Source organism: Denticeps clupeoides, chromosome 16 (assembly GCF_900700375.1).
Source record: "Denticeps clupeoides chromosome 16, fDenClu1.1, whole genome shotgun sequence".
NCBI classification, from domain to species: domain Eukaryota; kingdom Metazoa; phylum Chordata; class Actinopteri; order Clupeiformes; family Denticipitidae; genus Denticeps; species Denticeps clupeoides.
This window is the reverse complement of record NC_041722.1, coordinates 1,541,277-1,558,687: the sequence shown is the minus strand read 5'-3', so window position 1 is coordinate 1,558,687 and position 17,411 is coordinate 1,541,277. Positions and strand designations below refer to the sequence as shown.

Below are 17,411 nucleotides of genomic sequence, written 5' to 3'. Positions count from 1 at the left end.
TTTCACTTTGTGCGTGTTGCGCTAACCTATGTCTTTGTTTCTGGCGGATTTCAATTTTTTTTAGTTTTTTGAGAGGACAGTAAATTTACACTCAAATACAAGCTGTACAGTGACTACTTTACATTGCATTAAAGTGTCATATCTTCAGTGTTGTCCAAAGGAAAGTCCTGAATACCATAACTTAAACAAGACCTTATGTACCCCGGGGGTAGAAAAAAAAATCATAATAAACAAAAAGTATGCTTACTGAGCTGTCACTTGAATGTGCCAGTGATGTGTCTGTTGTGAACAAAATGGCTCTTGGAGTCGGCCTGTGAACCGGAGACAGAGCTGCTGTACTGATTCTTTTTCAAAATCATACAAGATAATGTCCTGGTTATTTTGTTGCTGAGAGTTGAAGTGTAAGTTTTAATAAAATTACTGGCCTCTATCATCTTTTTAAATGGGACAACTTGCACTGTCGGTGGCTGTGAAATACTTTTGGCAGTCCTTTGTACATTTTTGTAGTCCTTTTGTATTTTCATTGATTTTGATTATTTCCTTGCATGCTTTTTAATACATATTTTTACATCTTTTTTTGTCCTTTGTGGTTGTCTGTACTCCCTTTCTATGTGTGCTGGTCTATGTGTGTCCTCCCCCCAACTGTCTTTATCTCCTAAGCATGAGGAGCAGCTGTGGCTCTTGCTGGCTCTTGACAGCTGCTGGTTGTCTTTCAAGCCTTGTCTTAAGTCTGTGAAGATTGATGTGGTATGTGTTTGTGTGTCCTGTGCATGTGTATAATTTGTGTGTTGTAGATTATTTGTTAACGGCAATCTTTAGAACCCTAAAATTGAGTTCTGTGAGTGATCCCTTTTTGTTATGGATAAGCAGATGAAACGGTGCTTTAACCTGTTTCTTATATACACACACACAGTACAGGCCAAAAGTTTGGACACTCCTTTTTTGTTTATTTATTTATTTTTTCCATGACCATTTACATTGGTAGATGCTCACTGAAGGCATTAAAACTATGAATGAACACGTGGAGTTATGTACTTAACAAAAAAAGGTGAAATAACTGAAAACATGTTTTATTCTAGTTTCTTCAAAATAGGCACTCTTTGCTCTGATTACTGCTTTGCACACTCTTGGCATTCTCTCAATGAGCTTCAAGAGGTCGTCACCTGAAATGGTTTTCCAACAGTCTTGAACGAGTTCCCAGAGGTGTTTAGCACTTGTTGGCCCCTTTGCCTTCACTCTGCGGTCCAGCTCACCCCAAACCATCTCAACTGGGTTCAGGTCCGGTGACTGTGGGGGCCAGGTCTCCACATTTTGTTAAGTACATAACTCCACATGTGTTCATTCATAGTTTTGATGCCTTCAGTGAGAATCTACCAATGTAAATGGTCATGAAAATAAAGAAAACACATTGAATGAGAAGGTGTGTCCACACATTTGGCCTGTACTGTATATATAGAGAAATGCATTTAAATAAATACAATTATTGTATTCTTATAATATATTGGAAATTTTTATATGCATGCTCTGTCCAATCATTCAAGGTCCACTAGACATACATATAGAAATTTACTGAGCACTCACTAAAAGGCTCCAACAGCTCTGTTCTAAAGCTAAGTCTCATGAACCAGAAGACCCAGGTTCAAATCCCACATAGTGCTATACAGTCCCTGACAAAAGTCTTCGCTTGTGTACGAATTGACTTCAAGTGCCACTAAAATATATTTCTAATCAAGATTTTTACAAGAAAGGGCTCATTTTATTCCCAACATTTTTTGTAATAATGTTTCAGTGCAAAATTAAACTGTCAAAAAGTATTGTCCCTGTAATACTGATTGGATCTACTGATCTGGATAAGGGCGTCTGATAAATGCTGTAAATGTAAATGTATTCTAATATTCAAAGCTTGGTAAAGCCCATTGAGTCAATTTTTGCAAAGACATAAGTGTTGTCCCCTTGTCATATGAGCTTCACCTGTGACTAATAATGGATCAGTTAGGTCTCAGGTGTGTATAAAAAGAATCCCAGTACACTAGACCTTCACATCAACTGCAACTAGACCTCTGCAAACATGCCTAAGGTGTCTGATAAATGCCTTAAATCTAATGTTTTTTGACGAATGGAACAGCAACCAATTGTTGTTTCTGAACTCACCATAATTTGTCTGGTGTTTGTAACTGATTGGCCAGAGGGTTTTGTTAGTTGTATACCTAAATAGAAGTATATTTGAGGACCAGCTCATAGGACCTTTTTCTCAACATTGTGGGCAGAAGTACATCCAGGAAGCCAGAAACCTAGGCACCACCATCCGCCAGCCCAAGTTGTCCAACCTGTCCCCTTCAGTCATTGCCCAGGCGAACTGGAAGTTTGTTGAAGGCCTACTAAAGGAGTGCCGCAACAAGGTGAGTCTGTACCTTTTACTAAAATCTCTCAGCAAAAATCTCTCAGTTGTTCTATATGTTAGTATGGTGGAGCATCAGTTTGCAACGTGGCCTGAAACATCCATGGTTGTGACTTTGAATGCTTTTCCCCATTAATGAATGGTGGTGTGTGTGGCAGTCGCAACCATGAATAACAGTCTAAGCAGTTAGGTAGTGTGTGAGTGTATTACATGTTATTTGTCATTTGATTTGTCTCCCTGTTGCAGTTCTGGTTCTTTTTATCATTTTGGGGTAATTTAGAATATTTTGAACAGTATATTTACAATAGGGCTGCATGATTGTCACGACTACGGACTTACGGGGAAAGGAAGCGCAGAGGTCTGACATACTGGGAAGGGGTTTTTATTATAACAAACAATAAACACAAAGAAACAATGGCGCGGTGGCCAAAAAGGATTTAACTTAAATAAAGAACTAAAACTAACCCGTAGGCATGTGGCGATTGCCAGAACTGAAAATACACAGTCACATATGTGCACTAACGTCCACGAAAATGCCGGAGACCTGGAAGGGGCGGAAATATCCGGCTCCCCGGCGTGGTCCCGCTTGGCGGCCCCGGACCCTCGGCCTGGCTCCCCGGCGTGGTCCCGCATGGCGGCCCCGGACCCTCGTACCTGCACACAATAATCAGGGCCGATCCATCTGGGTACGTGTGAACCCTGTCTCCACACGTCCCCTCTGACACGTCTTGTGTCACCCCCTGCACCGTGCAGGGAGATTGTCCCGGAGCCTCTGGCGACTGTTCCAGGCACCCCAGGCTGGTGCCTTCTGGGACTATGCAGCCCCTCTCGCTGCACGGCCCTGGTGCCAAGGGGGGGGGCATTGCCAGACCATCCGGCTAGTTCCTTCTGCGTCCGTTGGGACGCAAAGTCCGTTGGTCTTCTTGCCCCGGATCCTGACTGCCGCTGGATGTGGTGGACGGGCAGAGTTCGATCCCTGGCTCAGGCTCTGGCCGATCAAACTCCGCCCCCCAGTCTCTGCTGGAAGTCCCGAAAACTCCTGTCGGTCTCTCCCTGCTGCCAGAGGGCTGTGCTTCAGCCCCATGCTGACCCAGTCAGACACGTGAGGATGGTGGTGATCTCATCATTGTCTGCTGCCCCACTGAAGGGTCCTGGGACCATTGGGCTGTCCCACACGGGGCTGGGCACGTCGCTGGAGATGGTGGTGGGCGTGTGGCGTGGGGGGTCGTGGACGTCTTCTCCAGCATGCGGGGGAGCGTGTGATGCGCTGCCGTTCAGCTGGGGAACGTCTGGGCAGAGGGAAGGTGGGTTTGGCGAATGGAGCTGGGAGGGCATCTTCCCTGTGAGGCAGTTCCGGCAGTGCAGTTGCTGGCTGGCGACCTCCTGTCGCCCTCTTCCACCAGCTTACCCCCGCATCGCTGTCCTCCTCCTCACTGTTGTCGCACCTCTGGGACTGACGTGGGTTTCCACGAACCTCGCGACGATCATGAACGGGCATGATGGGCGGAGCCATCCTGGCACCGACTGCCCAATCGGCGTCATCCTCGTCGTAGTCCGTGTCGACCTCGTACCCTCGGAAGTCACGTGGGTCTTTACGGATGTCGCGGCAATCTCGGACGCGCACGCTGGGTGGAGCCATCCCGGCCCCGACTGCCCAACGAAAATCCACGTCATTGTCGCTCACGTCATCCGTGTCCTCCCACCTGTGACTCCGAGGGTCGTCCACCCTGCGGACATCCTGGACCCAGGGTGTGATCAACTCCCATGGGCAGTACTCTGGCCATTCGGGCTGGAGCCTGCCCACCACCTCGCTGGAGGGACGCCGCCGTTGTCACTTCTCACCCCCCTGGAAGTGACGTGGATCCCCACGGACCTCGCGACGATCATGGACGGGCGCGATGGGCGGAGCCCAACTCTCCTCTCCCGTGCTTTCGTCGTCGCCTGTGTCGTCCCAGTCGAGGGGGAGCCTGGCCAGCAGAGCGCAGAGTTCCTGGCTCGACATGGCAAAGATCGTGGGGGTCGCATCCTCTGCGCTCGCTGCCACGTCACTTCCTCGCTGCTGCCGACGCCAACGTCCTCGCTCCGCCCACTCACCCGCCGACGTTGTCGCTTCCGGGTTTCGCGGAGTCTCCCGGGGGTGACGTCATCACGTGGCGCCGCGTACAACGGCTTCCCAGAACGGGTGTCGCGTCTCTCCCCTGGCGTCCGCGTTCGCCGTGCCGGGCTGCGTCCTTCTCGGTTCTTTTTCTCCTCTGCTTTCTACCTCTGCGTTTTTGAGGAGGTCTCCGGCATTCTCGTGGACGTTAGTACACGTATGTGACTGTGTATTTTCAGTTCTGGCAATCGCCACACGCCTACGGGTTAGTTTTAGTTCTTTATTTAAGTTAAATCGTTTTCGGCCACCGCGCCATTCTTTATTTGTGTTTATTGTTTATTGTTATAATAAAAACCCCTTCCCAGTATGTCAGACCTCTGCGCTTCCTTTCCCCGTAAGTCCGTAGTCGTGACAATGATATTGGGAAAATATGCGATATTGTTGAATATTGCACTAACGATATTTCTTACGATATAACATTTCCCAAGAAAAATGCTTTTTAAATTATTATTATTATTATTATTAGCTATTTAAACAAAATTATTTATATATGTAATGATCATACTAAAATAAACAGGTAATATATATTAATCTGATCTAATTAAATCTAATTCAGGCTAAAAAGAAACAATATGTCAAGGAAGTTGCTGTTACCACAGACCTGCCAACACAATATGAATTGCTTTCAAAGATTACTTTTTATTTACATGTAACCATACACTCATCAAGAGTGTCTTAAAACAAGAGCATCTTTTAAACAAAATAGTTCCTTGCCTTGCTTATTTTTTATACATATATAAAATATTATTAAACAAAAATGAAATAAGAAAATACTATTAAAAAAGTGTACAGGCCTCAAATAAATTGGGATGTAGTGGAAACACTAACATATTGTCAACATCCACATAAATAAAAATTAATATTAACATGTAAACATTACACGACCCGGTCTATCCAATAGCATTATATCACCTACTTGGCAGGCGGGTATAAAGATAGTAAAGGCCCATCTTATTGGTCAAATTTGGACATGCAAATGCTTGGCACATAAATTAATGCTGTGTCCGAAATCGGATACTACTTGAGTAGGTACTGCATTTGAATTTGTACATACTGTGCTACCGTTAAAACAGTATGTTCTATATAGTATGTATAGACTTAATGTAGTGTGTGCCAGAGGAGAAACTTTACACCCGGAAGTCAAGGTGTAGTGCTGGAGGAGAAGAAGAGACGGAGAAGTAGGTATTGGCTGTTGGCACCACCTTCTGGCTTCCGTTCAATAAAAAGTGTTATTCCGAAACCCTCATGTTGGAGCCGATTTCTCCTTTCCTGACCTCACAGCGACGGCTCGTCGGAATAGTATATAGTATGCAATTTTGGACGCAGCATAAATTGAATTTAGCGCAACTCTTTGCGTTACAGATATTGCGTATACTATTATCGCGATAACAATCATTTTTTGATATATATCGTGCAGCCCTAATTTACAATGCGTAAAATTTAAACACATGAAATATCCAATAAATAAATCCTCTTAGCAAGCTCTGGTATCAATTCTGTACCTTTTTTTCTCACTGGTTTCTGTTTGATCATGCAGAATACAAAACTTTACAATCCCTGACACCAGCAATTGCTGTTGTGATTTTCAGTTTAGTCTTAGAACAGTGAGGAAACAGCCCAGAACTAAAAAAAGTGAAGTGATTGTCATTGTGATACACTGCAGCACAGCACATGGTGCACACTACGAAAATGTGTCCTCTGTTTTTAGCCCACCACCCTTAGTGATCAGGGGGCAGCCATGAAAGGCACCCGGGGAGCAGTGTGGGAAACTGGTTTGCTCAGTGGCACCTCGGTGGATCGGGATTCAAACCGGCAACCTTCTGATTACGGGGCTGCTTCCTTAACCGCTATGCCACCACTGCCCCGAACTACATGGGGGGAACTGAGGTCAATTACCTGAAGAGAGCTGTGACCACATTAACAAAGGTTACTATTAGTAGCACACAATGAGACCAAAATAGAACTCGTGTTTTGAGGGGGAAGAATGTTTAGTTGCACCCACAGATCACCATACCCACTGTGTGATTTTCTGCAAAGGGAACAGGATGACTGAACCAAAATTAAGGAAAGAATGAATGGGGCCATTTATCGTGAAATTTTGGGCAAGTACATCCTTCCATCAGTGAGAGCAATGAAGATGACGTGGCTGGATCTTCCAGCATGATGATCCCACATGCACAGACCTTTGTAAATGCTTTGTAAAAAGCATTACAAGGTTCTGTAGTGACCTAGCCAGTCTCTAGACCTTAATTCAATAGAGAATCTGTGCCCAGTGACTGCCCCAAAACATCACAGCTCTTGAGAAGATCTGCATGGAAGAATGGGCTAAAATACCAGGTAGTTTGTGCAAACCTGGTGAAGACCTACAAGAAACATTTGACCTCTGCCATTGCCAACCAAGGTTACATTACAAAGTTTTGAGATGACCTTTTGCTATTGACCAAATACTTATATTCTGCACCATTTTACAAATACTGTCTTTGAAAATCATACAATGTGATTTCCTCAATTTGTTTTACGTTCTGTCTCTCACAGTTTTGACATGTACCTATGATGAAGATTACAGGGACAACTTGCACAATTGGTGGCCGCCAAATACTTTTTTGCCCCACTGTATATGTGACATGCAACAGACAGAATCTCCACTAAAAGTTTAAGCTAATCAGGTTTTAAGTTAAATTTCTCACTCGTTTAAGCAGAGTTTGTTCAACGTGTTAACAGACAAAGCGCATGCTGGTTGAGAAAATGGGACGTGAGGCAGTGGAGCTGGGCCATGGGGAGGTGAGCATCACTGGTGTGGAAGAGAACACACTCATCGCAAGCCTGTGTGATCTCCTGGAGAGGATCTGGAGCCATGGTCTGCAGGTTAAACAGGTCAGTCTGTGTGTTTTAGATGGAGTATTGGGGATGGAAACAATTTGGAAAAAGTATAGATTTCTCACTACAATTAATTCCACTTTAATCATACCTTCAGGAGGAGCTCCACTTCCTCCTCCTAAACTCTGGTGAATACATCTGTTATTTCCAGAGAACAGCACTCCTGGCCGAATGCAAAAGGGGCATTTTGGTCAGATGTCTCTTCTAGTTCCCTCAAAGAAATATGGATGCAATTCTATTGAAATAAATTTAAATAGATTCTCTATGACACAAAGAAAGTTCCTCAAGCAAACAAATGCACACCAAGGACTATAGAGGTAGAGGTAGATTATTTCATGAATTTGTTGCACTCTGTGCACCACAATGAGTTTTTGCATTAACAAGGTCCCTACATTGTCAAAGATCACATGTGCTCTAAAAGAAACATAGTTTGTGATTTTTAATTAGTTGACTATCTTGGGCCATCCTTTTGATATGATTCAATTGACGGCAGACAAACAAGTAATTTCTCATTGTGTTGATGTTAAAGCTCAACAGTAATAAAAAGCAAGGTTCTAGATGAAAACGGTGAGTGGAGACCTGATGTGGATGCAGGGCTCCTCACTTCATCATTCGGTCAAGGCTTGAGTCAATTATGCCCATCATACACAGTGCAGTCACACATTTTTGGTGCAGTGGTGGCCTAGTGGCCGATAGTAATCGGAAGGTTGCGGCTTCAAATACGGAACCGCCGAGGTGCCACTGAGCAAAGTACCACCCTCACACACTGCTCCCCGGGCACCTTTCATGGCTGCCCACTGCTCACCAAGGTGATGGGATAAGACCAAAGGACACATTTTGTTGTGTGCAATGTGTGAAATCACTTCCCTTCCACTTTAAATGTAATGTGATTCTAATCAGTTCATAAATGTTCCTTATACTATTTAATCTATAAAAATACTTGTTTCTGGATCTCTCCTCTAGGGTAAATCTTCCCTGTGGTCCCACCTGCTGCATTATCAGGAGAACAGTGAAAAAAAGGAGGCTACATCTTCCAGCATAAGCCGTCCAGGTGATAACTCTGATGCCAGGACTGGGGGGGCATCCCTTCTCAGACTCAGGGTTTAAATGTTAGCATGTGATGAGAATTTTAAGACCTTTAAGCCCTATAATTATTATGTGGTGTAATAAGAGCAGCACAACCTTAAGATTACACATGAGCCAAAACGTGACGTGTCGAAGGTAAAATGTAAAGTTTGATGTCAACTGCTAGCTCATGTCTGATAGCAATGTAAAGTAGGGGTGAGACAAAAATCAATACAGCTGAATGTATAAAATATAAATTAAGATAAAACATACAGACAGTTTTGTGTTCTTTCAAATCTCTACATCTACACAGTCTTTGTCCATGAGGAGAGGCGCAAATCTGATGCTGGCTGTAACATGCCTCCGCTCAAGATCTCAATGATTGATGACATGAGGTGAGCTAATTTCTTCTGCAAATTAAGATCTGTTGTTTTTGGACATAAAGTCTTGTCTTAGTTTTTAACTATGCACTACAGTTATCTCCAAAATATATAGTTTCCTGCTGGTAGACATGGGGCAGTCGTGGCCTAGTGGTTAAGGAAGCGGCACTATAATCAGAAGGTTGCCGGTTCGAATCCCGAGCCGCCAAGGTGCCACTGAGGTGCCACTGAGCAAAGCACCGTCCCCACACACTGCTCCCCAGGCGCTTGTCATGGCTGCCCACTGCTTACTCAGGGTGATGGGTTAAATGCAGAGGACAAATTTCACTGTGTGCACCATGTGCTGCGCTGCTGTGTATCACATGTGACAATCACTTTACTTTAAAAAAATAAATAAAAAACTTTTTTTAAAAAAGTTCCAATGACATGGTTTTTCCAGAGAAAATTAAATTAACACACTGGATCTTGCGTACCAGAACTATAAAAATACATTTGTGCTCATTTTTACATCCAATGACATGGGACTTATGCTAGAATGTTTGTGTCTGTGTATAAATTTGTATATTTTGTTGTGTTTGTGTGCTACTGTTTTTCCTCACAGGCACATCCAAAATATCAGTGAAATTAAGACAGATGTGGGCAAAGCTCGGGCCTGGGTACGACTCTCGATGGAGAAGAAGCTTCTCTCCAGACACCTCAAACAGCTACTCTCTGACCATGAACTGACAAAGTGAGAATCACACACACACACACACACACACATACAGTTTATTAGCTCCTTTTATTAAATTAAGGGGCAGTGCTGGCCTAGCGGTTAAAGAAGCGCCCCCATAATCAGAAGGTTGCCGGTTCGAATCCCGAAGCGCCAAGGTGCCATTGAGGTGCCACTGAGCAAAGCACCATCCCTAGACACTGCTCCCTGGGCGTCATGGCTGCCCACTGCTCACTAAGGATGATGGGTTAAATGCAGAGGACACATTTCATTGTGTGCACCGTGTGCTGTGTATCACAATCACTTCACTTTCAAATTAGACAACACTCTTGATTTCTCCAAGAAAATGACCATTAACAGTGTTAGTTTGGAAACATATATAATTATATATAACAATGTCCACTAAGTTTAGTTAGGATATATTATTGATACACCAAGTTGAAACAAGAAAGGCCAAATATGATACAGCCAAAATTATTTGGCCCATGGCCATTAATAGACAACAGTGTACCCATTCTGAGCCACAAAAAAAGCTCCAACAGTGACGTCATCAGCATTACGGAGCATGATGTGCGCACAGCACTGCAGCATGTGAACACCAGGAAAGCAGCAGGTCCAGACGTAATTTCCAAATGCCTGCTGCATTGCTGTGCTGTTCAGGGTCAGGTCACCATCTTCAATGAGTACCTGGCACAGCGCATGGTCCCATGTGCTTTAAAAATTCCACCACTGTCCCCAAACCCAACAACAGCAAATCCTTGTGCCTGAATGACTACATGTCATATCGGGACATCAGCGATCATGAAAGTGTTCGAGAGATTAATCAAGTTCATCATGTCCTCATCTATGCCCCTGGAGGATGCCATCTCCCATGTCATGCACTGAGACAGCTAAGAAAGTTCAGCCCCCAGACCACCCCATTTTTTTACTATATTTGATATAAAACAAGCCAAGAACAGTGTTCTATATTACACAATGTACCAAAAGATGCTAAATACCACTGGTGATTATGTTTGATTGCAGCATTGATGAAAATTTATATAAACATTTAGTAATTTTGTAGTAATTTTGACTTTATCTGTAGATAAAGGAATTTGCATTGTTTAGTGGTTTTGGTCATACCACCATCTGTAAACAGTACCTGAATTCCATGCTCACCACATGTGCTAGCTGTTTTCTTTATAACTGTGTATGTATGTGTCTCTTTACAACAGAAAGCTGTATAAGCGCTATGCCTTCCTGCGTTGTGATGAGGAAAAGGAGCAGTTCCTCTACCACCTGCTCTCCTTCTGTGCTGTTGACTACTTTTGTTTTACCAATGTCTTCACCACAATCAGTGAGTGGTCTTGTTTACCTATAGCCTGTAATATTAGGCTAACTGAAATGTATTCATAAGGAGAGGCTAGTCAGGTCTGACATATTTTTTCCATGTAACAGAAAAAAATAGTTAGGTCATAACTATTTATAACTATTTGTAACTATTTGTAACATATTTTTATGAAGGTCAACAAAACGTTATATTTTTTCGTGTAGGATAATAATATGTTTATAATTAGGGCTGCACGATTTGGGGAAAAAGACATATTACAATTATTGAGATCAATATTGCGATATGCTATTGCGATATGATAAAGGACACTTGCTTGTATATCAATGAAAATACAAATTACATCGCATACAAATTACTAATAGTGAAATGTTTAATTTCAAGGTGAAACATACAAACTACTTATAACAACTTGAAATGCCCATTGCTTTCAAAATACAATATTCTACAAAATTAAATAATCACAAAAAACTCTTTACATTACTGTCAAACGACAAACCCTGGTTTGATTATACAACTGTTTTGATTATATTTGGCCATTATAAAATCCATATTATAGTTATTTTTTGAAGGCTGACTTGAACTCAGGGATGCATAGCTTTTCTAGCTTAGCTAAGGTTAAGATTTGTAAACTGAGGTGAATTTCTTTAGGAAACCTTCAAAGTTTGAGAAAAGTTAACTAAACCGCTAAGAACAGTCTAAATAGTTAATGCCTACGTTTAGCAAAAACGTTGTTGACTTGAACACAGGAATGCATAGCTTCGCTAGCTTAGCCTAGCTTCGCTAAGGTTAAGACTTATAAAACGGTATTTTATAATGGCCAAATATATTCAAAACAATTGTCCAGTCTTACCTATGAAATGTAATCCCCTGGGATCTGGTTTGGAGTGTACAGCGGTTTGTACAGCCCCAAGCAGCACAAGAGTGAGGCATTTTTATGCACTTCTCTCCATAGACATGCATATGCTTCACTCCACAGCAGAGCCTATCACAATATGGCAGCAACGTTGTCGTAAGATGCAGCTCGTCATGCGGTGTCTACCCAGTCACGAATCTGAGGTCTCCATTGAACCGAATCGAAAGTCATGTGACCAAACACGTCACATTCGACTGAAGTGAGACTTCAGTCAGCACGCAAACTTTGAGAGAATGAGTGATATGTTGCCGATCCAATCCATGTACTAATCATTTAAATCGCAGCTTTTCGCGCTCATATAATCGCACAGACTGACATCGCGATTACGATTGCAATTAGATTAATCGTGCAGCATTATTTATAATGTTGTCTTCATCTGAGTTAATGTCTGTGAACAAACTCATCAACTATCACACATAATAACAGTTAAAGCTGCTTGCAGTGATGGTCAGACCCTTGCACTGTCACTACATCGGGGTGTGCACAGGACAATGCTTACATCAACCACATAATCACGTATCTTCAAGGAGCACTGGGCATCTGACAAGGAACAATTAATCCAACTGCATAACATGTAATATCCTGTAACCAATAGATGGCACATACACTTTGTTGGGCCAGAGCTCTAATCAATCATTATCAAGTTCTGTGTAGATTGGACATTGTAAAAATGAATGACAGCAACTCCCTATAATCACTGAAATTCACCACAATTCCATCGGTGAGTTGTGCAACAAAAAACAGGTTAGGTTTCCCAATCCTCTTTTGCCATGTCTTACTTTTTTTATTGTTACATGGCATTGCAAAAGACAAAAAGGAAATGTTGAATTCACAAAAGGGAGACAAATACTAATTTCTATATGCAGAAAACAACTTATATAACCTAACCAAACATAAAACAAGAAAGTTGAAAATGATCAAATTAAATAAAAGCAAAACTGATTAATCTTGTGAAGGTTCTTATTTAATTTCAAATCACTGTAATGTGCCACGATGCTACAGACGAGCATGCAACAAAAACTTTTTTGAAAGATATCATCATGACCTTAAGATAATAGTATTAAGATTATTCATTTTTTAGGAGTCACATTTTTTGTCATTTCTTTGCACTGTACTTTAAACTGTTAAAGCAGATATTTTTCACCATGACTGTGCAAATTTGTGCAAGACTGCTTTCATCATGAGCCTTTCAAGCCAGACCTTCTAATCCAAAATCACTGCCTGATTTCACAAATTATTTTAGGAAAGAGAAGCTACAAGAAGGTGGCCTACTCCATATTAAAAGCTTTTGTCTTAAGAATGGGATTTCATTAAAACATGTTTGTGTAAAGGCAGGTTTCACTGTGCATTTGGCAATATAGTATATGAGTGAATTAAACTGGAGATCTCTTTTCATATTCTTCTTTTGATGTCATACACAATTGTTCTTTAGTTAGTCTAATATATAGTGAACCTTACATAGTGAACAAATTAGTGTTTTTGATACAGCTTAAGTGGGATATACAGTGACTGTGGATTACCCAAATGTACAATTTTTTTCCAATCACAAATGCTATATTAATTATAACTCTTTTCAGTCATTGGACTTTTATTCTTTTGGGATTGCATGGTGTGTTTCAAGAAAAAAATGTGAAACAGTGGTTGAGGTAGTGTAAGACAATATACAGATTAGTAAAATTTATATCCCCTGGGAATTAAATAAATATTATGGGATTGCAAAAATTTGACACGTCAGACAAAATGTAAGGCATGATCAAAGCAAAATCCTCTCCAACAAAATATTATAGTGTGACAGACAAAACTCAAAAAAATGTTTTAGCAGAATAAGTATAGCTATTATGTTATTACAGATATTACACTTGGTAATGTCTTGGTAATGATGTGTTTTTTTAAGTGTTATATTCTAAACCAGAGGCTTCTTTCTCTGCAGTGATCCCCTACCATGTATGGGTCATTCCCAGCAAGAAGTTAGGTGGCTCCATGTTTACAGCAAACCCCTGGGTCTGTGTGTCTGGAGAACTGGCAGAGACTGGTGTGCTGCAGGTCCCCAAGAACACCCTGGAAATCACTTTTGAGGTGAGTACAGAAAACCTGAACCAAAAATTAAGTTATAAACTGTCTGAACTTTGAGCCTGAGAGGAATGGCACTCATTAAGTGTCACACTTCTCCACAGTGTCAGAATCTGGGAAAGCTGACAACAGTGCAGATGGGTCATGATAATGCTGGACTTTATGCTAAATGGCTTGTGGAGTGTGTGATGGTGCGAAATGAGATCACTGGACATGCCTACAAGTGAGTATGAATTTTCAACTCTTGAAGGTAAAACATAATGATGATAAATTTTGATTGACTGTAAAATTAGGGAGTAGTTAGACACAGTAGAGAATCACACTTCATACTAGTGGTGTTGAAATTATAATCTATGCATTGCGATGCAGACATCGCTGCCTAAATGCAGTGCAGAACTTAATCAATTATCTCACAATGACATTGGTTTTCTAGCACCGGCATAAGAATTCTAGTTAAAAAGTAGTGATTTTGGTTGCTTGATCTGAGTACAGGGCTGTGTAGTGTGTAGTAGTTTGGCCCCGTCCACACAGACATTTGAAATGAATGCCATATGTGATTTTGCTGCGCTTTGTAGCTCCATTCTATTGCCGTGTCACTGATGCTGTTTAACACTCATCGCTGTTAACATTTGTTGTGATTTTGGCTGAAATGTATGTAATTAATAACATAAATTAATTAAAATTAAAATGGTCTTTGTGACAAATTCACACTATGTTTTAAATCGAAAACGGCGCTAAAGGCATCAAAATGAAATATAATCAAGCACTCACACAAAGGTAATCAGGTGACTTATATGGACACATTCGACACATAAATATTATAAACTGTTACAGATGGCATGGATATTTTATGTTCTGGCTTTAAAGTTCTTTTTACTAAGCATGATTAAGTAATCATTATTTGTTTTTTTAATAACTGAACTTAAAAGTGCAAAAGTGGTGGCCTAGTGGTTAAGGAAGCGGCCCTGTAATCAGAAGGTTGCCGTTTCGAATCCCAGTCCACCAAGGTTCCACTGAGCAAAGCACCCTCCCCACACACTGCTTCCCGGGCACCAGTCATGAGTGATTGGTGAAAAGCAGATTGTGTGCTCTGTGCTGTGTTTCACAATGACAATCACTTCACTTTCACATTCATAATATGCAATAACATATTTCTTATATAGCCCAAAATCACAGTATGTCTTTGACAGGCCCTACAGTTGACACCCCCCACACTTGACCCTTCTGCACACAAGGAAAAACTCCACACAAAACAAATCTAGGAGAGAGAAAAAGAAAGGAAGAAACCTTGGGAAGGAGGGATACAGAGAAGGGTAGAGTGAGCCTGCAAGTGATGTCAGTGCAGGGTTTGTGTGATTGTCCAATAAGAGAAAAAGGCTACAGTTGTAGAGGTTGAGAGGTCCAAAATGTAGTCCAGTGTCATGTTGTACATTACATGTCCATTATGATGCTACTGGTCCATTTGAAAATCCCTGAATCTTTAGTTGTTACAGTGCTGGTGGCTGTGGTGACCCTCTAGTTAATTTCATGCTAAGTCCTCGTTTAGCAGTTGCCGGGAACCAGGATTTATCCACTGGTCTCTTCACTTGAGTCTGCCAGTAGTCTGTGCGCTTGATTCAATGTCTCAGAGAGAACAAACAGAAGCAGATGCAGATGGTGGCATTGTACGACTGATACTGAAATATGTGGTTATAGTGGTATATTTGTGCAACAGTGGCCAGGTACCCTAACTAGGACAGCCTAACTAAGGTGAATTTAACAGTGTCCGTGCTTAACAGGGGGATTGTGTGATAAAGTGGACTTAATATTTGACACTGTCAATTATTATAAGTCTACTGGTGACTCAGATGCATTAGACAGCTAGTGAACATTTGGTTCTTCATGGCTAGACATCAAGGTCAAAGCATCTTAACAAGAATTGCAGATCTGGGCATGTTCCCAGTCTTCTAAGGTCAAAGCCTACCAAAAGGAAGGAAAACTGATGAACCAGCAACAACTTAATTCATTGATGCCCTTGAGGAATGCAGTCTGTCCTGTGTCATTAGATTCACACGTGTTGCTGTAGTACCTCATATTGAGGAACAAGCTAAATCTGTTTTTTCATAGAAAGGTGTCTGAACACGCAGTGCATTACAGATTGTTGGGTATGGGGCTATATAGCTGCAGACCATTCACTGTGCCCGTGATGACCTTTGTCCAAATAACCAAAAACATGTGAGCACTCTCTCTATTTTGATTAAACTATTTAAACATTAAACTCGTGACTGGTCTGAACAGATTCCCATGTGGTCGGTGGCTGGGAAAGGGTGTGGATGATGGCAGTCTGGAGCGGGTCCTGGTAGGGGAGCTTGTGAGCAGTGCAGACAGCGATGAACGGCCATGCCGAACCCCACCAATGCAGCAGTCGCCCAGCATGATGCGCCGCTTCACCACAATCCCACCCAACAGCAAACCCAGTATGTTGATCAGATACTTCTCTTTATTTATCAGTAAAATGTGTGGTGATAAGACATATTTGTTGTCCTTTGTATATGCTTTGGCTAATCATTGTTAACTTAAATGCGCCAAAAAGATGCAAAAAAAAAGCCTAAAAGTAAAATTGTACAATAAATGAATAAACCACTCTAGAGTCATAAAACATTTTCTGCACAAAATATCCTAGTGGAGAAATTGAGCTAATTTACAAGTGTGGTTTTGGATCAATTTTGATGCCTGATGTTTTATTGATCACAGAGCTCAACACAGGGCAGATCCAGGAAGGAGTGGGAGAGGCCATCAACAGCATTGTTAAGCACTTTCACAAGCCTGAGAAAGAGGTTGGACATTGTGTGGACACTGTGGGCAAATTTTGTTGTTGTAAAAGACCAGTTCCTGTTTTTAATTGAATCCTGTTTTATTGTAGATATAACGTTGGCCAAATAATCCCATCAACCATGTTTGTTTCTTCCCTTCCTGTGCAGAGGGGTAGCCTGACTGTGCTGCTCTGTGGAGAATATGGTTTGGTGTGGGCGTTGGAGCAGGTATTCCAGAATGGCTTTCGGTCTCCTCGTCTGTTCAAGAACGTCTTCATTTGGGACTTCCTCGGTAGGTTTCTGTGTTTTTGTATTCATAGCTGTATGAAAGAATCTGCTTTTTGCAGAAAAATCACTAGTGTGTGTTGCTGTGTCTTTCTTTGTAGAAAAGGCACAGGTGTACTTTGACAGTGCACAACAGAGTCCAGAGGCACGGGTTGAGAATTGCCAAAGCAGATTTAATCACTTCTGCAGATTCATGCATGCCATTAGCAGCAACCCCAGAAACATTGGCAAAGACGGAAAGTTCCAGATGCTGGTGTGTCTAGGAGCTAGGTGAGTTCCAAGTTGACTGAAGTTATTTGTGCATGAAATAGGATTGTTAATCAATTAAGAAAAACAAGCAGAAAAATTTATAAAATATTTTGCAATAAACTAATTGCAGTCAATTCCTAAGACCCAAAATGCTGTGAATTACATCAAATGGTACTGTTTGCTCA

General features: G+C 41.7%; 1 protein-coding gene across 5 annotated transcripts in view; it reads left to right on the top strand.

The window, feature by feature from the left end:
• Positions 1–17,411, top strand: part of dennd5a (DENN/MADD domain containing 5A) — a 39,233-nt gene that overhangs the window by 20,079 nt on the left and 1,743 nt on the right. For 2 of the 5 annotated variants that reach the window (XM_028955787.1, XM_028955786.1), the window contains 13 exons: positions 661–747; positions 2,268–2,399; positions 7,275–7,427; positions 8,394–8,481; positions 8,809–8,890; positions 9,477–9,605; positions 10,802–10,923; positions 13,761–13,906; positions 14,005–14,123; positions 16,178–16,356; positions 16,634–16,716; positions 16,861–16,984; positions 17,079–17,247. In XM_028955787.1, the coding sequence (XP_028811620.1) occupies positions 661–747; positions 2,268–2,399; positions 7,275–7,427; positions 8,394–8,481; positions 8,809–8,890; positions 9,477–9,605; positions 10,802–10,923; positions 13,761–13,906; positions 14,005–14,123; positions 16,178–16,356; positions 16,634–16,716; positions 16,861–16,984; positions 17,079–17,247 (1,613 nt within the window). The remainder of the gene's footprint in view (positions 1–660; positions 748–2,267; positions 2,400–7,274; positions 7,428–8,393; positions 8,482–8,808; positions 8,891–9,476; positions 9,606–10,801; positions 10,924–13,760; positions 13,907–14,004; positions 14,124–16,177; positions 16,357–16,633; positions 16,717–16,860; positions 16,985–17,078; positions 17,248–17,411) is intronic. The other 3 variants (XM_028955790.1, XM_028955788.1, XM_028955789.1) reach the window with 2 other exon arrangements.